Genomic DNA, 27406 nt, shown 5'->3' on the forward strand with positions numbered 1-27406 from the left:
TATAGACCAATACACCACAAGGCCAACATTCAGACAGACCCATGAGTTATATAGGGGTCAATATAGACCAATACACCACAAGGTCAACATTCAGACAGACCCATGAGTTATATAGGGGTCAATATAGACCAATACACCACAAGGTCAACATTCAGACAGACCCATGAGTTATATAGGGGTCAATATAGACCAATACACCACAAGGTCAACATTCAGACAGACCCATGAGTTATATAGGGGTCAATATAGACCAATACACCACAAGGTCAACATTCAGACAGACCCATGAGTTATATAGGGGTCAATATAGACCAATACACCACAAGGTCAACATTCAGACAGACCCATGAGTTATATAGGGGTCAATATAGACCAATACACCACAAGGCCAACATTCAGACAGACCCATGAGTTATATAGGGGTCAATATAGACCAATACACCACAAGGCCAACATTCAGACAGACCCATGAGTTATATAGGGGTCAATATAGACCAATACACCACAAGGCCAACATTCAGACAGATCCATGAGTTATATAGGGGTCAATATAGACCAATACACCACAAGGTCAACATTCAGACAGACCCATGAGTTATATAGGGGTCAATATAGACCAATACACCACAAGGTCAACATTCAGACAGACCCATGAGTTATATAGGGGTCAATATAGACCAATACACCACAAGGCCAACATTCAGACAGACCCATGAGTTATATAGGGGTCAATATAGACCAATACACCACAAGGTCAACATTCAGACAGACTCATGAGTTATATAGGGGTCAATATAGACCAATACACCACCAGGTCAACATTCAGACAGACCCATGAGTTATATAGGGGTCAATATAGACCAATACACCACAAGGTCAACATTCAGACAGACCCATGAGTTATATAGGGGTCAATATAGACCAATACACCACAAGGCCAACATTCAGACAGACCCATGAGTTATATAGGGGTCAATATAGACCAATACACCACAAGGCCAACATTCAGACAGACCCATGAGTTATATAGGGGTCAATATAGACCAATACAACACAAGGTCAACATTCAGACAGACCCATGAGTTATATAGGGGTCAATATAGACCAATACACCACAAGGTCAACATTCAGACAGACCCATGAGTTATATAGGGGTCAATATAGACCAATACACCACAAGGTCAACATTCAGACAGACCCATGAGTTATATAGGGGTCAATATAGACCAATACACCACAAGGTCAACATTCAGACAGACCCATGAGTTATATAGGGGTCAATATAGACCAATACACCACAAGGCCAACATTCAGACAGACCCATGAGTTATATAGGGGTCAATATAGACCAATACACCACAAGGCCAACATTCAGACAGATCCATGAGTTATATAGGGGTCAATATAGACCAATACACCACAAGGTCAACATTCAGACAGACCCATGAGTTATATAGGGGTCAATATAGACCAATACACCACAAGGTCAACATTCAGACAGACCCATGAGTTATATAGGGGTCAATATAGACCAATACACCACAAGGCCAACATTCAGACAGACCCATGAGTTATATAGGGGTCAATATAGACCAATACACCACAAGGTCAACATTCAGACAGACTCATGAGTTATATAGGGGTCAATATAGACCAATACACCACCAGGTCAACATTCAGACAGACCCATGAGTTATATAGGGGTCAATATAGACCAATACACCACAAGGTCAACATTCAGACAGACCCATGAGTTATATAGGGGTCAATATAGACCAATACACCACAAGGTCAACATTCAGACAGACCCATGAGTTATATAGGGGTCAATATAGACCAATACACCACAAGGTCAACATTCAGACAGACCCATGAGTTATATAGGGGTCAATATAGACCAATACACCACAAGGTCAACATTCAGACAGACCCATGAGTTATATAGGGGTCAATATAGACCAATACACCACAAGGCCAACATTCAGACAGACCCATGAGTTATATAGGGGTCAATATAGACCAATACACCACAAGGCCAACATTCAGACAGACCCATGAGTTATATAGGGGTCAATATAGACCAATACACCACAAGGTCAACATTCAGACAGACCCATGAGTTATATAGGGGTCAATATAGACCAATACACCACCAGGTCAACATTCAGACAGACCCATGAGTTATATAGGGGTCAATATAGACCAATACACCACAAGGCCAACATTCAGACAGACCCATGAGTTATATAGGGGTCAATATAGACCAATACACCACAAGGCCAACATTCAGACAGACCCATGAGTTATATAGGGGTCAATATAGACCAATACACCACAAGGCCAACATTCAGACAGACCCATGAGTTATATAGGGGTCAATATAGACCAATACACCACAAGGCCAACATTCAGACAGACCCATGAGTTATATAGGGGTCAATATAGACCAATACACCACAAGGTCAACATTCAGACAGACCCATGAGTTATATAGGGGTCAATATAGACCAATACACCACAAGGTCAACATTCAGACAGACCCATGAGTTATATAGGGGTCAATATAGAACAATACACCACCAGGTCAACATTCAGACAGACTCATGAGTTATATAGGGGTCAATACAGACCAATACACCACCAGGTCAACATTCAGACAGACCCATGAGTTATATAGGGGTCAATATAGACCAATACACCACAAGGTCAACATTCAGACAGACCCATGAGTTATATAGGGGTCAATATAGACCAATACACCACAAGGCCAACATTCAGACAGACTCATGAGTTATATATGGGTCAATATAGACCAATACACCACAAGGTCAACATTCAGACAGATCCATGAGTTATATAGGGGTCAATATAGACCAATACACCACAAGGTCAACATTCAGACAGACTCATGAGTTATATAGGGGTCAATATAGACCAATACACCACAAGGTCAACATTCAGACAGACCCATGAGTTATATAGGGGTCAATATAGACCAATACACCACCAGGTCAACATTCAGACAGACCCATGAGTTATATAGGGGTCAATATAGACCAATACACCACAAGGCCAACATTCAGACAGACCCATGAGTTATATAGGGGTCAATATAGACCAATACACCACAAGGTCAACATTCAGACAGACCCATGAGTTATATAGGGGTCAATATAGACCAATACACCACAAGGCCAACATTCAGACAGACCCATGAGTTATATAGGGGTCAATATAGACCAATACACCACAAGGCCAACATTCAGACAGACCCATGAGTTATATAGGGGTCAATATAGACCAATACACCACAAGGTCAACATTCAGACAGACCCATGAGTTATATAGGGGTCAATATAGACCAATACACCACAAGGTCAACATTCAGACAGACCCATGAGTTATATAGGGGTCAATATAGACCAATACACCACAAGGTCAACATTCAGACAGACCCATGAGTTATATAGGGGTCAATATAGACCAATACACCACAAGGTCAACATTCAGACAGACCCATGAGTTATATAGGGGTCAATATAGACCAATACACCACAAGGTCAACATTCAGACAGACCCATGAGTTATATAGGGGTCAATATAGACCAATACACCACAAGGCCAACATTCAGACAGACCCATGAGTTATATAGGGGTCAATATAGACCAATACACCACAAGGCCAACATTCAGACAGACCCATGAGTTATATAGGGGTCAATATAGACCAATACACCACAAGGCCAACATTCAGACAGATCCATGAGTTATATAGGGGTCAATATAGACCAATACACCACAAGGTCAACATTCAGACAGACCCATGAGTTATATAGGGGTCAATATAGACCAATACACCACAAGGTCAACATTCAGACAGACCCATGAGTTATATAGGGGTCAATATAGACCAATACACCACAAGGCCAACATTCAGACAGACCCATGAGTTATATAGGGGTCAATATAGACCAATACACCACAAGGTCAACATTCAGACAGACTCATGAGTTATATAGGGGTCAATATAGACCAATACACCACCAGGTCAACATTCAGACAGACCCATGAGTTATATAGGGGTCAATATAGACCAATACACCACAAGGTCAACATTCAGACAGACCCATGAGTTATATAGGGGTCAATATAGACCAATACACCACAAGGCCAACATTCAGACAGACCCATGAGTTATATAGGGGTCAATATAGACCAATACACCACAAGGCCAACATTCAGACAGACCCATGAGTTATATAGGGGTCAATATAGACCAATACACCACAAGGTCAACATTCAGACAGACCCATGAGTTATATAGGGGTCAATATAGACCAATACACCACAAGGTCAACATTCAGACAGACCCATGAGTTATATAGGGGTCAATATAGACCAATACACCACAAGGTCAACATTCAGACAGACCCATGAGTTATATAGGGGTCAATATAGACCAATACACCACAAGGTCAACATTCAGACAGACCCATGAGTTATATAGGGGTCAATATAGACCAATACACCACAAGGCCAACATTCAGACAGACCCATGAGTTATATAGGGGTCAATATAGACCAATACACCACAAGGCCAACATTCAGACAGACCCATGAGTTATATAGGGGTCAATATAGACCAATACACCACCAGGTCAACATTCAGACAGACCCATGAGTTATATAGGGGTCAATATAGACCAATACACCACAAGGCCAACATTCAGACAGACCCATGAGTTATATAGGGGTCAATATAGACCAATACACCACAAGGCCAACATTCAGACAGACCCATGAGTTATATAGGGGTCAATATAGACCAATACACCACAAGGCCAACATTCAGACAGACCCATGAGTTATATAGGGGTCAATATAGACCAATACACCACAAGGCCAACATTCAGACAGACCCATGAGTTATATAGGGGTCAATATAGACCAATACACCACAAGGTCAACATTCAGACAGACCCATGAGTTATATAGGGGTCAATATAGACCAATACACCACAAGGTCAACATTCAGACAGACCCATGAGTTATATAGGGGTCAATATAGAACAATACACCACCAGGTCAACATTCAGACAGACTCATGAGTTATATAGGGGTCAATACAGACCAATACACCACCAGGTCAACATTCAGACAGACCCATGAGTTATATAGGGGTCAATATAGACCAATACACCACAAGGTCAACATTCAGACAGACCCATGAGTTATATAGGGGTCAATATAGACCAATACACCACAAGGCCAACATTCAGACAGACTCATGAGTTATATAGGGGTCAATATAGACCAATACACCACAAGGTCAACATTCAGACAGATCCATGAGTTATATAGGGGTCAATATAGACCAATACACCACCAGGCCAACATTCAGACAGACCCATGAGTTATATAGGGGTCAATATAGACCAATACACCACAAGGCCAACATTCAGACAGACTCATGAGTTATATAGGGGTCAATATAGACCAATACACCACCAGGTCAACATTCAGACAGACCCATGAGTTATATAGGGGTCAATATAGACCAATACACCACAAGGCCAACATTCAGACAGACCCATGAGTTATATAGGGGTCAATATAGACCAATACACCACAAGGCCAACATTCAGACAGACCCATGAGTTATATAGGGGTCAATATAGACCAATACACCACAAGGCCAACATTCAGACAGACCCATGAGTTATATAGGGGTCAATATAGACCAATACACCACAAGGCCAACATTCAGACAGACCCATGAGTTATATAGGGGTCAATATAGACCAATACACCACAAGGCCAACATTCAGACAGACCCATGAGTTATATAGGGGTCAATATAGACCAATACACCACAAGGTCAACATTCAGACAGACCCATGAGTTATATAGGGGTCAATATAGAACAATACACCACCAGGTCAACATTCAGACAGACTCATGAGTTATATAGGGGTCAATACAGACCAATACACCACAAAGCCAACATTCAGACAGACCCGTGTCCTGTGTGACAAGGTCAACTAACCGCATGGCCACATTTACCAAAAGGTACATTTCAGCCACTATGGAAAAACAATTAAGTTCTTCAGTCAATAAATAGTCAGGTTTAATTTAACACAGGGTTGGTGTTGGAGCAGGACAGTGTATTCTGACATATCGGGGCTGTGTTTACACAGCTGAGTGAGGCTGGCTGGCTGGCTGGTTGGCTGGCTGGCTGGCTGGTTGGCTGGCTGGTTGGTTGGCTGGCTGGCTGGCTGGCTGGCTGGCTGGCTGGTTGGCTGGCTGGCTGGCTGGCTGGCTGGTTGGCTGGCTGGCTGGCTGGTTGGCTGGCTGGCTGGCTGGTTGGCTGGCTGGCTGGCTGGCTGGTTGGCTGGCTGGCTGGCTGGCTGGTTGGCTGGCTGGCTGGCTGGCTGGCTGGCTGGTTGGCTGGCTGGCTGGCTGGCTGGCTGGCTGGCTGGCTGGCTGGCTGGCTGGCTGGCTGGTTGGAGCAGTTAGGTGGATAGCCTGCTGTTAGCTGAGGCCTACTCAGCACTATATGTTTGATCACAGCTCTCAGCAGAACAAACTCTCTCTGTGCCAAGACTCAAATGATGGTGCTGCCTGTCTGTCTGCCTGCCTGCCTGCCTGCCTGTCTGCCTGTCTGCCTGCCTGCCTGCCTGCCTGCCTGCGTGTCTGTGTGTGTGTGTGTGTGTGTGTGTGTGTGTGTGTGTGTGTGTGTGTGTGTGTGTGTGTGTGTGTGTGTGTCTCTGTGTGTGTGTGTGTCTCTGTGTGTGTGTGTGTGTGTGTGTCTGTGTCTGTGTGTGTGTGTGTGTGTCCAGGTGCACAGTGCTGTGACTCCAGCTGTATACACTGTGATGCAGGGAGAGGGAGCTGGCAGAGTGACTTAATAACAGAGGGAAACACATGAAGGTCAACCTCTGTTTGATCTACCAACACATTTCCATTTAGATGTGTTCACCTTCCAGTCCCAGTGCTCTCTTCTGGGTCTGTCCTACTGCTACAGTGTTCTGTACCAGTGTCCTCTGGTTCTGTCCTACTGCTACAGTGTCCTGTACCAGTGTCCTCTGGGTCTGTCCTACTGCTACAGTGTTCTGTACCAGTCTCTTCTGGGTCTGTCCTACTGCTACAATGTTCTGTACCAGTGTCTTCTGGGTCTGTCCTACTGCTACAGTGTTCTGTACCAGTCTCTTCTGGGTCTGTCCTACTGCTACAGTGTTCTGTACCAGTCTCTTCTGGGTCTGTCCTACTGCTACAGTGTTCTGTACCAGTGTCTTCTGGGTCTGTCCTACTGCTACAGTGTTCTGTACCAGTGTCCTCCTCTATCCTACTGCTACAGTGTTCTGTACCAGTGTCCTCCTCTATCCTACTTCTACAGTGTTCTGTACCAGTGTCCTCCTCTATCCTACTGCTACAGTGTTCTGTACCAGTGTCCTCCTCTATCCTACTTCTACAGTGTTCTGTACCAGTGTCCTCCTCTATCCTACTGCTACAGTGTTCTGTACCAGTGTCCTCTGGGTCTGTCCTACTGCTACAGTGTTCTGTACCAGTGTCCTCCTCTATCCTACTGCTACAGTGTTCTGTACCAGTGTCCTCCTCTATCCTACTGCTACAATGTTCTGTACCAGTGTCCTCCTCTATCCTACTGCTACAATGTTCTGTACCAGTGTCCTCTTGGTCTGTCCTACTGCTACAGTGTTCTGTACCAGTGTCCTCCTCTATCCTACTGCTACAATGTTCTGTACCAGTGTCTTCTGGGTCTGTCCTACTGCTACAGTGTTCTGTACCAGTGTCCTCCTTTATCCTACTGCTACAGTGTTCTGTACCAGTGTCCTCCTCTATCCTACTGCTACAATGTTCTGTACCAGTGTCCTCCTCTATCCTACTGCTACAATGTTCTGTACCAGTGTCCTCTTGGTCTGTCCTACTGCTACAGTGTTCTGTACCAGCGTCCTCCTCTATCCTACTGCAACAATGTTCTTTACCAGTGTCCTCCTCTATCCTACTGCTAAAATGTTCTATACCAGTGTCCTCTTGGTCTGTCCTACTGCTACAGTGTTATGTACCAGTGTCCTCCTCTATCCTACTGCTACAGTGTTCTGTACCAGTGTCTTCTGGATCTGTCCTACTGCTACAGTGTTCTGTACCAGTGTCCTCCTCTATCCTACTGCTAAAATGTTCTATACCAGTGTCCTCTTGGTCTGTCCTACTGCTACAGTGTTCTGTACCAGTGTCATCCCCTATCCTACTGCTACAGTGTTATGTACCAGTGTCCTCCCCTATCCTACTGCTACAGTGTTATGTACCAGTGTCCTCCCCTATCCTACTGCTACAGTGTTATGTACCAGTGTCCTCCTCTATCCTACTGCTACAGTGTTCTGTACCAGTGTCCTCCTCTATCCTACTGCTACAGTGTTCTGGACTACAGTGTCCTCCCATATCCTACTGCTACAGTGTTATGTACCAGTGTCCTCCCCTATCCTACTGCTACAGTGTTCTGGACTACAGTGTCCTCCTCTATCCTACTGCTACAATGTTCTGTACCAGTGTCCTCTGGGTCTGTCCTACTGCTACAATGTTCTGTACCAGTGTCCTCTGGGTCTATCCTACTGCTACAATGTTCTGTACCAGTGTCCTCCTCTATCCTATTGCTACAATGTTCTGTACCAGTGTCCTCCTCTATTCTACTGCTACAATGTTCTGTACCAGTGTCCTCCTCTATCCTACTGCTACAGTGTTCTGTACCAGTGTCCTCCTCTATCCTACTGCTACAGTGTTCTGTACCAGTGTCCTCCTCTATCCTACTGCTACAGTGTTCTGTACCAGTGTCCTCCTCTATCCTACTGCTACAGTGTTCTGTACCAGTGTCCTCCTTTATCCTACTGCTACAGTGTTCTGTACCAGTGTCCTCCTCTATCCTACTGCTACAATGTTCTGTACCAGTGTCCTCCTCTATCCTACTGCTACAATGTTCTGTACCAGTGTCCTCTTGGTCTGTCCTACTGCTACAGTGTTCTGTACCAGTGTCCTCCTCTATCCTACTGCAACAATGTTCTTTACCAGTGTCCTCCTCTATCCTACTGCTAAAATGTTCTATACCAGTGTCCTCTTGGTCTGTCCTACTGCTACAGTGTTATGTACCAGTGTCCTCCTCTATCCTACTGCTACAGTGTTCTGTACCAGTGTCTTCTGGATCTGTCCTACTGCTACAGTGTTCTGTACCAGTGTCCTCCTCTATCCTACTGCTAAAATGTTCTATACCAGTGTCCTCTTGGTCTGTCCTACTGCTACAGTGTTCTGTACCAGTGTCCTCCCCTATCCTACTGCTACAGTGTTATGTACCAGTGTCCTCTGGGTCTGTCCTACTGCTACAATGTTCTGTACCAGTGTCTTCTGGGTCTGTCCTACTGCTACAGTGTTCTGTACCAGTGTCCTCCTCTATCCTACTGCTACAGTGTTCTGTACCAGTGTCCTCCTCTATCCTACTTCTACAGTGTTCTGTACCAGTGTCCTCCTCTATCCTACTGCTACAGTGTTCTGTACCAGTGTCCTCCTCTATCCTACTTCTACAGTGTTCTGTACCAGTGTCCTCCTCTATCCTACTGCTACAGTGTTCTGTACCAGTGTCCTCTGGGTCTGTCCTACTGCTACAGTGTTCTGTACCAGTGTCCTCCTCTATCCTACTGCTACAGTGTTCTGTACCAGTGTCCTCCTCTATCCTACTGCTACAATGTTCTGTACCAGTGTCCTCCTCTATCCTACTGCTACAATGTTCTGTACCAGTGTCCTCTTGGTCTGTCCTACTGCTACAGTGTTCTGTACCAGTGTCCTCCTCTATCCTACTGCTACAATGTTCTGTACCAGTGTCTTCTGGGTCTGTCCTACTGCTACAGTGTTCTGTACCAGTGTCCTCCTTTATCCTACTGCTACAGTGTTCTGTACCAGTGTCCTCCTCTATCATACTGCTACAATGTTCTGTACCAGTGTCCTCCTCTATCCTACTGCTACAATGTTCTGTACCAGTGTCCTCTTGGTCTGTCCTACTGCTACAGTGTTCTGTACCAGTGTCCTCCTCTATCCTACTGCAACAATGTTCTTTACCAGTGTCCTCCTCTATCCTACTGCTAAAATGTTCTATACCAGTGTCCTCTTGGTCTGTCCTACTGCTACAGTGTTATGTACCAGTGTCCTCCTCTATTCTACTGCTACAGTGTTCTGTACCAGTGTCTTCTGGATCTGTCCTACTGCTACAGTGTTCTGTACCAGTGTCCTCCTCTATCCTACTGCTAAAAGGTTCTATACCAGTGTCCTCTTGGTCTGTCCTACTGCTACAGTGTTCTGTACCAGTGTCCTCCCCTATCCTACTGCTACAGTGTTATGTACCAGTGTCCTCCCCTATCCTACTGCTACAGTGTTATGTACCAGTGTCCTCCCCTATCCTACTGCTACAGTGTTATGTACCAGTGTCCTCCTCTATCCTACTGCTACAGTGTTCTGGACTACAGTGTCCTCCAATATCCTACTGCTACAGTGTTCTGTACCAGTGTCCTCCTCTATCCTACTGCTACAATGTTCTGTACCAGTGTCCTCCTCTATCCTACTGCTACAATGTTCTGTACCAGTGTCCTCTTGGTCTGTCCTACTGCTACAGTGTTCTGTACCAGTGTCCTCCTCTATCCTACTGCTACAATGTTCTGTACCAGTGTCTTCTGGGTCTGTCCTACTGCTACAGTGTTCTGTACCAGTGTCCTCCTTTATCCTACTGCTACAGTGTTCTGTACCAGTGTCCTCCTCTATCCTACTGCAACAATGTTCTTTACCAGTGTCCTCCTCTATCCTACTGCTAAAATGTTCTATACCAGTGTCCTCTTGGTCTGTCCTACTGCTACAGTGTTATGTACCAGTGTCCTCCTCTATTCTACTGCTACAGTGTTCTGTACCAGTGTCTTCTGGATCTGTCCTACTGCTACAGTGTTCTGTACCAGTGTCCTCCTCTATCCTACTGCTAAAATGTTCTATACCAGTGTCCTCTTGGTCTGTCCTACTGCTACAGTGTTCTGTACCAGTGTCCTCCCCTATCCTACTGCTACAGTGTTATGTACCAGTGTCCTCCCCTATCCTACTGCTACAGTGTTATGTACCAGTGTCCTCCCCTATCCTACTGCTACAGTGTTATGTACCAGTGTCCTCCTCTATCCTACTGCTACAGTGTTCTGGACTACAGTGTCCTCCCATATCCTACTGCTACAGTGTTATGTACCAGTGTCCTCCCCTATCCTACTGCTACAGTGTTCTGGACTACAGTGTCCTCCTCTATCCTACTGCTACAATGTTCTGTACCAGTGTCCTCTGGGTCTGTCCTACTGCTACAATGTTCTGTACCAGTGTCCTCTGGGTCTATCCTACTGCTACAATGTTCTGTACCAGTGTCCTCCTCTATCCTATTGCTACAATGTTCTGTACCAGTGTCCTCCTCTATTCTACTGCTACAATGTTCTGTACCAGTGTCCTCCTCTATCCTACTGCTACAGTGTTCTGTACCAGTGTCCTCCTCTATCCTACTGCTACAGTGTTCTGTACCAGTGTCCTCCTCTATCCTACTGCTACAGTGTTCTGTACCAGTGTCCTCCTCTATCCTACTGCTACAGTGTTCTGTACCAGTGTCCTCCTTTATCCTACTGCTACAGTGTTCTGTACCAGTGTCCTCCTCTATCCTACTGCTACAATGTTCTGTACCAGTGTCCTCCTCTATCCTACTGCTACAATGTTCTGTACCAGTGTCCTCTTGGTCTGTCCTACTGCTACAGTGTTCTGTACCAGTGTCCTCCTCTATCCTACTGCAACAATGTTCTTTACCAGTGTCCTCCTCTATCCTACTGCTAAAATGTTCTATACCAGTGTCCTCTTGGTCTGTCCTACTGCTACAGTGTTATGTACCAGTGTCCTCCTCTATCCTACTGCTACAGTGTTCTGTACCAGTGTCTTCTGGATCTGTCCTACTGCTACAGTGTTCTGTACCAGTGTCCTCCTCTATCCTACTGCTAAAATGTTCTATACCAGTGTCCTCTTGGTCTGTCCTACTGCTACAGTGTTCTGTACCAGTGTCCTCCCCTATCCTACTGCTACAGTGTTATGTACCAGTGTCCTCTGGGTCTGTCCTACTGCTACAATGTTCTGTACCAGTGTCTTCTGGGTCTGTCCTACTGCTACAGTGTTCTGTACCAGTGTCCTCCTCTATCCTACTGCTACAGTGTTCTGTACCAGTGTCCTCCTCTATCCTACTTCTACAGTGTTCTGTACCAGTGTCCTCCTCTATCCTACTGCTACAGTGTTCTGTACCAGTGTCCTCCTCTATCCTACTTCTACAGTGTTCTGTACCAGTGTCCTCCTCTATCCTACTGCTACAGTGTTCTGTACCAGTGTCCTCTGGGTCTGTCCTACTGCTACAGTGTTCTGTACCAGTGTCCTCCTCTATCCTACTGCTACAGTGTTCTGTACCAGTGTCCTCCTCTATCCTACTGCTACAATGTTCTGTACCAGTGTCCTCCTCTATCCTACTGCTACAATGTTCTGTACCAGTGTCCTCTTGGTCTGTCCTACTGCTACAGTGTTCTGTACCAGTGTCCTCCTCTATCCTACTGCTACAATGTTCTGTACCAGTGTCTTCTGGGTCTGTCCTACTGCTACAGTGTTCTGTACCAGTGTCCTCCTTTATCCTACTGCTACAGTGTTCTGTACCAGTGTCCTCCTCTATCCTACTGCTACAATGTTCTGTACCAGTGTCCTCCTCTATCCTACTGCTACAATGTTCTGTACCAGTGTCCTCTTGGTCTGTCCTACTGCTACAGTGTTCTGTACCAGTGTCCTCCTCTATCCTACTGCAACAATGTTCTTTACCAGTGTCCTCCTCTATCCTACTGCTAAAATGTTCTATACCAGTGTCCTCTTGGTCTGTCCTACTGCTACAGTGTTATGTACCAGTGTCCTCCTCTATCCTACTGCTACAGTGTTCTGTACCAGTGTCTTCTGGATCTGTCCTACTGCTACAGTGTTCTGTACCAGTGTCCTCCTCTATCCTACTGCTAAAATGTTCTATACCAGTGTCCTCTTGGTCTGTCCTACTGCTACAGTGTTCTGTACCAGTGTCCTCCCCTATCCTACTGCTACAGTGTTATGTACCAGTGTCCTCCCCTATCCTACTGCTACAGTGTTATGTACCAGTGTCCTCCCCTATCCTACTGCTACAGTGTTATGTACCAGTGTCCTCCTCTATCCTACTGCTACAGTGTTCTGGACTACAGTGTCCTCCCATATCCTACTGCTACAGTGTTATGTACCAGTGTCCTCCCCTATCCTACTGCTACAGTGTTCTGGACTACAGTGTCCTCCTCTATCCTACTGCTACAATGTTCTGTACCAGTGTCCTCTGGGTCTGTCCTACTGCTACAATGTTCTGTACCAGTGTCCTCTGGGTCTATCCTACTGCTACAATGTTCTGTACCAGTGTCCTCCTCTATCCTATTGCTACAATGTTCTGTACCAGTGTCCTCCTCTATTCTACTGCTACAATGTTCTGTACCAGTGTCCTCCTCTATCCTACTGCTACAGTGTTCTGTACCAGTGTCCTCCTCTATCCTACTGCTACAGTGTTCTGTACCAGTGTCCTCCTCTATCCTACTGCTACAGTGTTCTGTACCAGTGTCCTCCTCTATCCTACTGCTACAGTGTTCTGTACCAGTGTCCTCCTTTATCCTACTGCTACAGTGTTCTGTACCAGTGTCCTCCTCTATCCTACTGCTACAATGTTCTGTACCAGTGTCCTCCTCTATCCTACTGCTACAATGTTCTGTACCAGTGTCCTCTTGGTCTGTCCTACTGCTACAGTGTTCTGTACCAGTGTCCTCCTCTATCCTACTGCAACAATGTTCTTTACCAGTGTCCTCCTCTATCCTACTGCTAAAATGTTCTATACCAGTGTCCTCTTGGTCTGTCCTACTGCTACAGTGTTATGTACCAGTGTCCTCCTCTATCCTACTGCTACAGTGTTCTGTACCAGTGTCTTCTGGATCTGTCCTACTGCTACAGTGTTCTGTACCAGTGTCCTCCTCTATCCTACTGCTAAAATGTTCTATACCAGTGTCCTCTTGGTCTGTCCTACTGCTACAGTGTTCTGTACCAGTGTCCTCCCCTATCCTACTGCTACAGTGTTATGTACCAGTGTCCTCCCCTATCCTACTGCTACAGTGTTATGTACCAGTGTCCTCCCCTATCCTACTGCTACAGTGTTATGTACCAGTGTCCTCCTCTATCCTACTGCTACAGTGTTCTGGACTACAGTGTCCTCCCATATCCTACTGCTACAGTGTTATGTACCAGTGTCCTCCCCTATCCTACTGCTACAGTGTTCTGGACTACAGTGTCCTCCTCTATCCTACTGCTACAATGTTCTGTACCAGTGTCCTCTGGGTCTGTCCTACTGCTACAATGTTCTGTACCAGTGTCCTCTGGGTCTATCCTACTGCTACAATGTTCTGTACCAGTGTCCTCCTCTATCCTATTGCTACAATGTTCTGTACCAGTGTCCTCCTCTATTCTACTGCTACAATGTTCTGTACCAGTGTCCTCCTCTATCCTACTGCTACAGTGTTCTGTACCAGTGTCCTCCTCTATCCTACTGCTACAGTGTTCTGTACCAGTGTCCTCCTCTATCCTACTGCTACAGTGTTCTGTACCAGTGTCCTCCTCTATCCTACTGCTACAGTGTTCTGTACCAGTGTCCTCCTCTATCCTACTGCTACAGTGTTCTGTACCAGTGTCCTCCTCTATCCTACTGCTACAGTGTTCTGTACCAGTGTCCTCCTCTATCCTACTGCTACAGTGTTCTGTGCCAGTGTCCTCCTCTATCCTACTGCAACAATGTTCTGTACCAGTGTCCTCCTCTATCCTACTGCTACAGTGTTCTGTACCAGTGTCCTCCTCTATCCTACTGCTACAATGTTCTGTACCAGTGTCCTCTTGGTCTGTCCTACTGCTACAGTGTTCTGTACCAGTGTCCTCCTCTATCCTACTGCTACAGTGTTCTGTACCAGTGTCCTCCTCTATCCTACTGCTACAGTGTTCTGTACCAGTGTCTTCTGGGTCTGTCCTACTGCTACAGTGTTCTGTACCAGTGTCCTCCTCTATCCTACTGCTACAGTGGTCTGTACCAGTGTCCTCCTCTATCCTACTGCTACAATGCTCTGTACCAGTGTCCTCCTCTATCCTACTGCTACAGTGGTCTGTACCAGTGTCCTCCTCTATCCTACTGCTACAGTGTTCTGTACCAGTGTCCTCCTCTATCCTACTGCTACAGTGGTCTGTACCAGTGTCCTCCTCTATCCTACTGCTACAGTGGTCTGTACCAGTGTCCTCCTCTATCCTACTGCTACAATGTTCTGTACCAGTGTCCTCCTCTATCCTACTGCTACAGTGGTCTGTACCAGTGTCCTCCTCTATCCTACTGCTACAATGTTCTGTACCAGTGTCCTCCTCTATCCTACTGCTACAGTGTTCTGTACCAGTGTCCTCCTCTATCCTACTGCTACAATGTTCTGTACCAGTGTCCTCCTCTATCCTACTGCTACAGTGTTCTGTACCAGTGTCCTTCTCTGTCCTACTGCTACAGTGTTCTGTACCAGTGTCCTCCTCTATCCTACTGCTACAATGTTCTGTACCAGTGTCCTCTTGGTCTGTCCTACTGCTACAGTGTTCTGTACCAGTGTCCTCCTCTATCCTACTGCTACAATGTTCTGTACCAGTGTCTTCTGGGTCTGTCCTACTGCTACAGTGTTCTGTACCAGTGTCCTCCTTTATCCTACTGCTACAGTGTTCTGTACCAGTGTCCTCCTCTATCCTACTGCTACAATGTTCTGTACCAGTGTCCTCCTCTATCCTACTGCGACAGTGTTCTGTACCAGTGTCCTCCTCTATCCTACTGCTACAGTGTTCTGTACCAGTGTCCTCCTCTATCCTACTGCTACAATGTTCTGTACCAGTGTCATCTTGGTCTGTCCTACTGCTACAATGTTCTATACCAGTGTCCTCCTCTATCCTATGGCTACAGTGTTCTGTACCAGTGTCTTCTGGGTCTGTCCTACTGCTACAGTGTTCTGTACCAGTGTCCTCCTCTGTCCTACTGCTACAATGTTCTGTACCAGTGTCCTCCTCTATCCTACTGCTACAATGTTCTGTACCAGTGTCCTCCTCTATCCTACTGCTACAGTGTTCTGTACCAGTGTCCTCTTGGTCTGTCCTACTGCTACAGTGGTCTGTACCAGTGTCCTCCTCTATCCTACTGCTACAGTGTTCTGTACCAGTGTCCTCCTCTATCCTACTGCTACAGTGTTCTGTACCAGTGTCCTCCTCTATCCTACTGCTACAGTGTTCTGTACCAGTGTCCTCCTCTATCCTACTGCTACAATGTTCTGTACCAGTGTCTTCTGGGTCTGTCCTACTGCTACAGTGTTCTGTACCAGTGTCCTCCTTTATCCTACTGCTACAGTGTTCTGTACCAGTGTCCTCCTCTATCCTACTGCTACAATGTTCTGTACCAGTGTCCTCCTCTATCCTACTGCTACAATGTTCTGTACCAGTGTCCTCTTGGTCTGTCCTACTGCTACAGTGTTCTGTACCAGTGTCCTCCTCTATCCTACTGCAACAATGTTCTTTACCAGTGTCCTCCTCTATCCTACTGCTAAAATGTTCTATACCAGTGTCCTCTTGGTCTGTCCTACTGCTACAGTGTTATGTACCAGTGTCCTCCTCTATCCTACTGCTACAGTGTTCTGTACCAGTGTCTTCTGGATCTGTCCTACTGCTACAGTGTTCTGTACCAGTGTCCTCCTCTATCCTACTGCTAAAATGTTCTATACCAGTGTCCTCTTGGTCTGTCCTACTGCTACAGTGTTCTGTACCAGTGTCCTCCCCTATCCTACTGCTACAGTGTTATGTACCAGTGTCCTCCCCTATCCTACTGCTACAGTGTTATGTACCAGTGTCCTCCCCTATCCTACTGCTACAGTGTTATGTACCAGTGTCCTCCTCTATCCTACTGCTACAGTGTTCTGGACTACAGTGTCCTCCCATATCCTACTGCTACAGTGTTATGTACCAGTGTCCTCCCCTATCCTACTGCTACAGTGTTCTGGACTACAGTGTCCTCCTCTATCCTACTGCTACAATGTTCTGTACCAGTGTCCTCTGGGTCTGTCCTACTGCTACAATGTTCTGTACCAGTGTCCTCTGGGTCTATCCTACTGCTACAATGTTCTGTACCAGTGTCCTCCTCTATCCTATTGCTACAATGTTCTGTACCAGTGTCCTCCTCTATTCTACTGCTACAATGTTCTGTACCAGTGTCCTCCTCTATCCTACTGCTACAGTGTTCTGTACCAGTGTCCTCCTCTATCCTACTGCTACAGTGTTCTGTACCAGTGTCCTCCTCTATCCTACTTTTACAGTGTTCTGTACCAGTGTCCTCCTCTATCCTACTGCTACAGTGTTCTGTACCAGTGTCCTCCTTTATCCTACTGCTACAGTGTTCTGTACCAGTGTCCTCCTCTATCCTACTGCTACAATGTTCTGTACCAGTGTCCTCCTCTATCCTACTGCTACAATGTTCTGTACCAGTGTCCTCTTGGTCTGTCCTACTGCTACAGTGTTCTGTACCAGTGTCCTCCTCTATCCTACTGCAACAATGTTCTTTACCAGTGTCCTCCTCTATCCTACTGCTAAAATGTTCTATACCAGTGTCCTCTTGGTCTGTCCTACTGCTACAGTGTTATGTACCAGTGTCCTCCTCTATCCTACTGCTACAGTGTTCTGTACCAGTGTCTTCTGGATCTGTCCTACTGCTACAGTGTTCTGTACCAGTGTCCTCCTCTATCCTACTGCTAAAATGTTCTATACCAGTGTCCTCTTGGTCTGTCCTACTGCTACAGTGTTCTGTACCAGTGTCCTCCCCTATCCTACTGCTACAGTGTTATGTACCAGTGTCCTCCCCTATCCTACTGCTACAGTGTTATGTACCAGTGTCCTCCCCTATCCTACTGCTACAGTGTTATGTACCAGTGTCCTCCTCTATCCTACTGCTACAGTGTTCTGGACTACAGTGTCCTCCCATATCCTACTGCTACAGTGTTATGTACCAGTGTCCTCCCCTATCCTACTGCTACAGTGTTCTGGACTACAGTGTCCTCCTCTATCCTACTGCTACAATGTTCTGTACCAGTGTCCTCTGGGTCTGTCCTACTGCTACAATGTTCTGTACCAGTGTCCTCTGGGTCTATCCTACTGCTACAATGTTCTGTACCAGTGTCCTCCTCTATCCTATTGCTACAATGTTCTGTACCAGTGTCCTCCTCTATTCTACTGCTACAATGTTCTGTACCAGTGTCCTCCTCTATCCTACTGCTACAGTGTTCTGTACCAGTGTCCTCCTCTATCCTACTGCTACAGTGTTCTGTACCAGTGTCCTCCTCTATCCTACTGCTACAGTGTTCTGTACCAGTGTCCTCCTCTATCCTACTGCTACAGTGTTCTGTACCAGTGTCCTCCTCTATCCTACTGCTACAGTGTTCTGTACCAGTGTCCTCCTCTATCCTACTGCTACAGTGTTCTGTACCAGTGTCCTCCTCTATCCTACTGCTACAGTGTTCTGTGCCAGTGTCCTCCTCTATCCTACTGCAACAATGTTCTGTACCAGTGTCCTCCTCTATCCTACTGCTACAGTGTTCTGTACCAGTGTCCTCCTCTATCCTACTGCTACAATGTTCTGTACCAGTGTCCTCTTGGTCTGTCCTACTGCTACAGTGTTCTGTACCAGTGTCCTCCTCTATCCTACTGCTACAGTGTTCTGTACCAGTGTCCTCCTCTATCCTACTGCTACAGTGTTCTGTACCAGTGTCTTCTGGGTCTGTCCTACTGCTACAGTGTTCTGTACCAGTGTCCTCCTCTATCCTACTGCTACAGTGGTCTGTACCAGTGTCCTCCTCTATCCTACTGCTACAATGCTCTGTACCAGTGTCCTCCTCTATCCTACTGCTACAGTGGTCTGTACCAGTGTCCTCCTCTATCCTACTGCTACAGTGTTCTGTACCAGTGTCCTCCTCTATCCTACTGCTACAGTGGTCTGTACCAGTGTCCTCCTCTATCCTACTGCTACAGTGGTCTGTACCAGTGTCCTCCTCTATCCTACTGCTACAATGTTCTGTACCAGTGTCCTCCTCTATCCTACTGCTACAGTGGTCTGTACCAGTGTCCTCCTCTATCCTACTGCTACAATGTTCTGTACCAGTGTCCTCCTCTATCCTACTGCTACAGTGTTCTGTACCAGTGTCCTCCTCTATCCTACTGCTACAATGTTCTGTACCAGTGTCCTCCTCTATCCTACTGCTACAGTGTTCTGTACCAGTGTCCTTCTCTGTCCTACTGCTACAGTGTTCTGTACCAGTGTCCTCCTCTATCCTACTGCTACAATGTTCTGTACCAGTGTCCTCTTGGTCTGTCCTACTGCTACAGTGTTCTGTACCAGTGTCCTCCTCTATCCTACTGCTACAATGTTCTGTACCAGTGTCTTCTGGGTCTGTCCTACTGCTACAGTGTTCTGTACCAGTGTCCTCCTTTATCCTACTGCTACAGTGTTCTGTACCAGTGTCCTCCTCTATCCTACTGCTACAATGTTCTGTACCAGTGTCCTCCTCTATCCTACTGCGACAGTGTTCTGTACCAGTGTCCTCCTCTATCCTACTGCTACAGTGTTCTGTACCAGTGTCCTCCTCTATCCTACTGCTACAATGTTCTGTACCAGTGTCATCTTGGTCTGTCCTACTGCTACAATGTTCTATACCAGTGTCCTCCTCTATCCTATGGCTACAGTGTTCTGTACCAGTGTCTTCTGGGTCTGTCCTACTGCTACAGTGTTCTGTACCAGTGTCCTCCTCTGTCCTACTGCTACAATGTTCTGTACCAGTGTCCTCCTCTATCCTACTGCTACAATGTTCTGTACCAGTGTCCTCCTCTATCCTACTGCTACAGTGTTCTGTACCAGTGTCCTCTTGGTCTGTCCTACTGCTACAGTGGTCTGTACCAGTGTCCTCCTCTATCCTACTGCTACAGTGTTCTGTACCAGTGTCCTCCTCTATCCTACTGCTACAGTGTTCTGTACCAGTGTCCTCCTCTATCCTACTGCTACAGTGTTCTGTACCAGTGTCCTCCTCTATCCTACTGCTACAATGTTCTGTACCAGTGTCTTCTGGGTCTGTCCTACTGCTACAGTGTTCTGTACCAGTGTCCTCTGGGTCTGTCCTACTGCTACAGTGTCCTGTACCAGTGTCCTCTGGTTCTGTCCTACTGCTACAGTGTCCTGTACCAGTGTCCTCTTGGTCTGTCCTACTGCTACAATGTTCTGTACCAGTGTCCTCCTCTGTCCTACTGCTACAATGTTCTGTACCAGTGTCTTCTGGGTCTGTCCTACTGCTACAGTGTTCTGTACCAGTGTCCTCTGGGTCTGTCCTACTGCTACAATGTTCTGTACCAGTGTCCTCCTCTGTCCTACTGCTACAGTGGTCTGTACCAGTGTCCTCCTCTATCCTACTGCTACAGTGGTCTGTACCAGTGTCCTCCTCTATCCTACTGCTACAGTGTTCTGTACCAGTGTCCTCTTGGTCTGTCCTACTGCTACAGTGGTCTGTACCAGTGTCCTCCTCTATCCTACTGCTACAGTGGTCTGTACCAGTGTCCTCCTCTATCCTACTGCTACAGTGGTCTGTACCAGTGTCCTCCTCTGTCCTACTGCTACAATGTTCTGTACCAGTGTCCTCCTCTATCCTACTGCAACAATGTTCTTTACCAGTGTCCTCCTCTATCCTACTGCTACAGTGTTCTGTGCCAGTGTCCTCCTCTATCCTACTGCTACAATGTTCTGTACCAGTGTCTTCTGGGTCTGTCCTACTGCTACAGTGTTCTGTACCAGTGTCCTCCTCTATCCTACTGCTACAGTGTTCTGTACCAGTGTCCTCCTCTATCCTACTGCTACAATGTTCTGTACCAGTGTCCTCCTCTATCCTACTGCTACAATGTTCTGTACCAGTGTCCTCCTCTATCCTACTGCTACAGTGTTCTGTACCAGTGTCCTCCTCTATCCTACTGCTACAATGTTCTGTACCAGTGTCCTCCTCTATCCTACTGCTACAGTGTTCTGTACCAGTGTCTTCTGGGTCTATCCTACTGCTACAGTGTTCTGTGCCAGTGTCCTCCTCTATCCTACTGCTACAATGTTCTGTACCAGTGTCCTCCTCTATCCTACTGCTACAATGTTCTGTACCAGTGTCCTCCTCTATCCTACTGCTACAGTGTTCTGTACCAGTGTCCTCCTCTATCCTACTGCTACAGTGTTCTGTACCAGTGTCCTCCTCTATTCTACTGCTACAATGTTCTGTACCAGTGTCCTCCTCCATCCTACTGCTACAGTGTTCTGTGCCAGTGTCCTCCTCTATCCTACTGCTACAATGTTCTGTACCAGTGTCCTCCTCTATCCTACTGCTACAATGTTCTGTACCAGTGTCCTCCTCTATCCTACTGCTACAGTGTTCTGTACCAGTGTCCTCCTGTAGTCCTGATGTAACCCACCCATACATGATGTACACACTCTGTACAACAAGGAAGACAGACAGACAGACAGACAGATAAGACACAGACAGACAGACAGACAGACAGACAGACAGACAGACAGACAGACAGACAGACAGACAGACAGACAGAGACATACCTGACGATCTGCTCAGACACTGGTTTGTTCTGGAACTTTGAAGGGAGTTCCAGAACAGGCTTGACGGTGAAACACTGGATGCCTTCATCACAGCCGTGAAGGGAAATATTGAAGTGTTGAATAGAAATGAACAGGTCACAATAATTTAAACTAAAACAGAACAGTAAAGTACCATACAAACTAAAGTCATGACTAGACCGTCGCAGTCTTCTGAATGTGTTTGGGGTTAACGTGTGTCGATGGAGGTGGTAAAGCTCTTTGTGAAGACTGTTGATGTATGGAACAAGGACTTTATAAATATAATTTAATAAATTACTGATTGATTGATTGACTGTAATCTCTGTGATTAGTATACACTGTCAGGGATAGATCTTGATGTCTGTCTGACTCAATCAATCACATGTATTTTATCAAGCCCATTTTACATTAGCAGTGCTATACAGAAACCCAGCCTAAAACCCCAGAGAGCAGGCAATGCAGAGGCAGAATAACTCCCTAGAAAAGGCCAGAAGCTAGGAAGAAACCTAGAGAGGAACCAGGCTCCGACGGGTGGCCAGTCCTCTTCCGGCTGTCTGTTATCTCTGTGGTAAGGATACACTGTGAGGAAGAGGTCTTGATGTCTTCGCCGGGCGGTGTGGTAGTCTTCATCTTGTCAGCGTTGGGGAACTGGGTAAGCAGTCTGGCCTCGAAGTCCTCTCTCCTCTCGTACTCCTTCCCCCTATAGATGAACATCTTGTTCTGGGAAGAGAAAAACAGAGAGAACGTAGGGGGGTTTACACCACTGCTGTCTGACCACCAGAGCATGCTTTGTGTCACAGTCGAAGCCACGCTGCGCTTCGGGGGGGGCCAAAAGGTTGAGAGATCCCCACCACGACAGCTCACTTTCCCTGACCGTTTCATTACACGGGACTAGTGATGAACACCGATAACACACACTGAACTGGCCCAACAGAGTGGCATAACACTGCAGACACAGTATAATATGGAGTTTAATGGGGTTGGGATCTTGTATTGCAAAACCACATGACTTTACTGGATGTAGTGAACGTATTTGTCTGATGCAACGGCAAAGAACAGGGTGAAGTCCTTGGTCTGATCAGAACTCATGTTTCCTTCTGCTACATCAGTAAACAGTTAGTTTCATGTTTTCTAATGGTAGATCAATAAACAGTTAGTGTTTCATGTTTTCTAATGGTAGATCAATAAACAGTTAGTTTCATGTTTTCTAATGGTAGATCAATAAACAGTTAGTGTTTCATGTTTTCTAATGGTAGATCAATAAACAGTTAGTTTCATGTTTTCTAATGGTAGATCAATAAACAGTTAGTTTCATGTTTTCTAATGGTAGATCAATAAACAGTTAGTGTTTCATGTTTTCTAATGGTAGATCAATAAACAGTTAGTGTTTCATGTTTTCTAATGGTAGATCAATAAACAGTTAGTGTTTCATGTTTTCTAATGGTAGATCAGTAAACAGTTAGTTTCATGTTTTCTAATGGTAGATCAGTAAACAGTGAGAGTTATTGCCAGTGAACTGGTGTCAAAACAGAGAAACACTTCATCAAATAAAGAGAGACTGTTTCTGTTCTCAACAGGCTTTGAACCCGGTTCTGTTCTCAACAGGCTTTGGACCCTGTTCTGTTCTCAACAGGCTTTGAACCCTGTTCTGTTCTCAACAGGCTTTGGACCCGGTTCTGAACAGGCTTTAAACCCTGTTCTGTTCTCAACAGGCTTTGGACCCTGTTCTGTTCTCAACAGGCTTTGGACCCGGTTCTCTTCTCAACAGGCTTTGGACCCTGTTCTGTTCTCAACAGGCTTTGAACCCGGTTCTGCTCTCAACAGGCTTTGGACCCTGTTCTGTTCTCAACAGGCTTTGAACCCGGTTCTGCTCTCAACAGGCTTTGGACCCTGTTCTGTTCTCAACAGGCTTTGAACCCTGTTCTGTTCTCAACAGGCTTTGGACCCTGTTCTGTTCTCAACAGGCTTTGGACCCTGTTCTCAACAGGCTTTGGACCCTGTTCTGTTCTCAACAGGCTTTGAACCCTGTTCTGTTCTCAACAGGCTTTGGACCCTGTTCTGTTCTCAACAGGCTTTGGACCCTGTTCTGTTCTCAACAGGCTTTGGACCCTGTTCTGTTCTCAACAGGCTTTGGACCTTGTTCTGTTCTCAACAGGCTTTGAACCCTGTTCTCTTCTCAACAGGCTTTGGACCCTGTTCTGTTCTCAACAGGCTTTGGACCCCGTTCTGTTCTCAACAGGCTTTGGACCCTGTTCTGTTCTCAACAGGCTTTGAACCCTGTTCTGTTCTCAACAGGCTTTGGACCCTGTTCTGTTCTCAACAGGCTTTGGACCCTGTTCTGTTCTCAACAGGCTTTGAACCCGGTTCTGCTCTCAACAGGCTTTGGACCCTGTTCTGTTCTCAACAGGCTTTGAACCCTGTTCTGTTCTCAACAGGCTTTGGACCCTGTTCAACAGGCTTTGGACCCTGTTCTGAACAAGCTTTGGACCCTGTTCTGTTCTCAACAGGCTTTGAACCCTGTTCTGTTCTCAACAGGCTTTGGACCCTGTTCTGTTCTCAACAGGCTTTGGACCCTGTTCTGTTCTCAACAGGCTTTGGACCCTGTTCTGTTCTCAACAGGCTTTGGAACCTGTTCTGTTCTCAACAGGCTTTGGACCCCGTTATGTTCTCAACAGCCTTTGGACCCTGTTCTCAACAGGCTTTGGACCCTGTTCTGTTCTCAACAGGCTTTGAACCCTGTTCTGTTCTCAACAGGCTTTGGACCCTGTTCTGTTCTCAACAGGCTTTGGACCCTGTTCTGTTCTCAACAGGCTTTGGACCCTGTTCAACAGGCTTTGGACCCTGTTCTGTTCTCAACAGGCTTTGGACCCTGTTCTGTTCTCAACAGGCTTTGGAACCTGTTCTGTTCTCAACAGGCTTTGGACCCCGTTATGTTCTCAACAGCCTTTGGACCCTGTTCTCAACAGGCTTTGGACCCTGTTCTCAACAGGCTTTGGACCCTGTTCTCAACAGGCTTTGGACCCTGTTCTGTTCTCAACAGGCTTTAAACCCTGTTCTGTTCTCAACAGGCTTTGGACCCTGTTCTGTTCTCAACAGGCTTTGGACCCTGTTCTGTTCCCAACAGGCTTTGAACCCTGTTCTGTTCTCAACAGGCTTTGGACCCTGTTCTGTTCTCAACAGGCTTTGAACCCTGTTCTGTTCTCAACAGGCTTTGGACCCTGTTCTGTTCTCAACAGGCTTTGAACCCTGTTCTGTTCTCAACAGGCTTTGGACCCTGTTCTGTTCTCAACAGGCTTTGGACCCTGTTCTGTTCCCAACAGGCTTTGAACCCTGTTCTGTTCTCAACAGGCTTTGGACCCTGTTCTGTTCTCAACAGGCTTTGAACCCTGTTCTGTTCTCAACAGGCTTTGGACCCTGTTCTGTTCTCAACAGGCTTTGGACCCGGTTCTGTTCTCAACAGGCTTTGGACCCGGTTCTGTTCTCAAAAGGCTTTGAACCCTGTTCTGTTCTCAACAGGCTTTTGGACCCTGTTCTGTTCTCAACAGGCTTTGAACCCTGTTCTGTTCTCAACAGGCTTTGGACCCTGTTCTGTTCTCAACAGGCTTTGGACCCTGTTCTGAACAGGCTTTGGACCCTGTTCTGTTCTCAACAGGCTTTAAACCCCGTTCTGTTCTCAACAGGCTTTGGACCCGGTTCTGTTCTCAACAGGCTTTGAACCCTGTTCTGAACAGGCTTTGGACCCTGTTCTGTTCTCAACAGGCTTTGGACCCTGTTCTCAACAGGCTTTAAACCCCGTTCTGTTCTCAACAGGCTTTGGACCCGGTTCTGTTCTCAACAGGCTTTGAACCCTGTTCTGAACAGGCTTTGGACCCGGTTCTGTTCTCAACAGGCTTTGGACCCTGTTCTGAACAGGCTTTGGACCCTGTTCTGTTCTCAACAGGCTTTAAACCCCGTTCTGTTCTCAACAGGCTTTGGACCCGGTTCTGTTCTCAACAGGCTTTGAACCCTGTTCTGAACAGGCTTTGGACCCTGTTCTGTTCTCAACAGGCTGTGGACCCTGTTCTGAACAGGCTTTGGACCCTGTTCTGTTCTCAACAGGCTTTGGACCCTGTTCTGTTCTCAACAGGCTTTGGACCCTGTTCTGTTCTCAACAGGCTTTGGACGCTGTTCTGAACAGGCTTTGGACCCTGTTCTGAACAGGCTTTGGACCCTGTTCTGTTCTCAACAGGCTTTGGACCCTGTTCTGTTCTCAACAGGCTTTGGACCATGTTCTGTTCTCAACAGGCTTTGGACCCTGTTCTGTTCTCAACAGGCTTTGGACCCTGTTCTGTTCTCAACAGGCTTTGAACCCTGTTCTGTTCTCAACAGGCTTTGGACCCCGTTCTGTTCTCAACAGGCTTTGGACACTGTTCTCAACAGGCTTTGGACCCTGTTCTGTTCTCAACAGGCTTTGGACCCTGTTCTGTTCTCAACAGGCTTTGGACCCTGTTCTGTTCTCAACAGGCTTTGGACCCTGTTCTGTTCTCAACAGGCTTTGAACCCTGTTCTGTTCTCAACAGGCTTTGGACCCTGTTCTGTTCTCAACAGGCTTTGGACCCTGTTCTGTTCCCAACAGGCTTTGAACCCTGTTCTGTTCTCAACAGGCTTTGGACCCTGTTCTGTTCTCAACAGGCTTTGAACCCTGTTCTGTTCTCAACAGGCTTTGGACCCTGTTCTGTTCTCAACAGGCTTTGGACCCTGTTCTGTTCCCAACAGGCTTTGAACCCTGTTCTGTTCTCAACAGGCTTTGGACCCTGTTCTGTTCTCAACAGGCTTTAAACCCCGTTCTGTTCTCAACAGGCTTTGGACCCGGTTCTGTTCTCAACAGGCTTTGAACCCTGTTCTGTTCTCAACAGGCTTTAAACCCCGTTCTGTTCTCAACAGGCTTTGGACCCGGTTCTGTTCTCAACAGGCTTTGAACCCCGTTCTGTTCTCAACAGGCTTTGGACCTTGTTCTGTTCTCAACAGGCTTTGGACCCTGTTCTGTTCTCAACAGGCTTTGGACCCTGTTCTGTTCTCAACAGGCTTTGAACCCTGTTCTGTTCTCAACAGGCTTTGAACCCGGTTCCGTTCTCAACAGGCTTTGAACCCGGTTCTGTTCTCAACCGGCTATGGACCCTGTTCTGTTCTCAACAGGCTTTGAACCCGGTTCTGCTCTCAACAGGCTTTGGACCCTGTTCTGTTCTCAACAGGCTTTGAACCCTGTTCTGTTCTCAACAGGCTTTGGACCCTGTTCAACAGGCTTTGGACCCTGTTCTGAACAAGCTTTGGACCCTGTTCTGTTCTCAACAGGCTTTGAACCCTGTTCTGTTCTCAACAGGCTTTGGACCCTGTTCTGTTCTCAACAGGCTTTGGACCCTGTTCTGTTCTCAACAGGCTTTGGACCCTGTTCAACAGGCTTTGGACCCTGTTCTGTTCTCAACAGGCTTTGGACCCTGTTCTGTTCTCAACAGGCTTTGGAACCTGTTCTGTTCTCAACAGGCTTTGGACCCCGTTATGTTCTCAACAGCCTTTGGACCCTGTTCT

General features: G+C 46.6%; 1 protein-coding gene across 1 annotated transcript in view; it reads right to left on the reverse strand.

Annotated features, from left to right (window-relative positions):
- dock1 (dedicator of cytokinesis 1) overlaps positions 1–27406 on the reverse strand; it is an 800130-nt gene that overhangs the window by 92059 nt on the left and 680665 nt on the right. Inside the window, exons 41-42 of the mRNA XM_071394671.1 lie at positions 22420–22561; positions 21824–21905 (exon numbers count right to left, since the gene is read on the reverse strand). Coding sequence (XP_071250772.1) covers positions 21824–21905; positions 22420–22561 — 224 coding nt within the window. The remainder of the gene's footprint in view (positions 1–21823; positions 21906–22419; positions 22562–27406) is intronic.

The sequence above is a fragment of the Salvelinus alpinus genome, chromosome 3, assembly GCF_045679555.1.
Source record: "Salvelinus alpinus chromosome 3, SLU_Salpinus.1, whole genome shotgun sequence".
Classification (NCBI taxonomy): domain Eukaryota; kingdom Metazoa; phylum Chordata; class Actinopteri; order Salmoniformes; family Salmonidae; genus Salvelinus; species Salvelinus alpinus.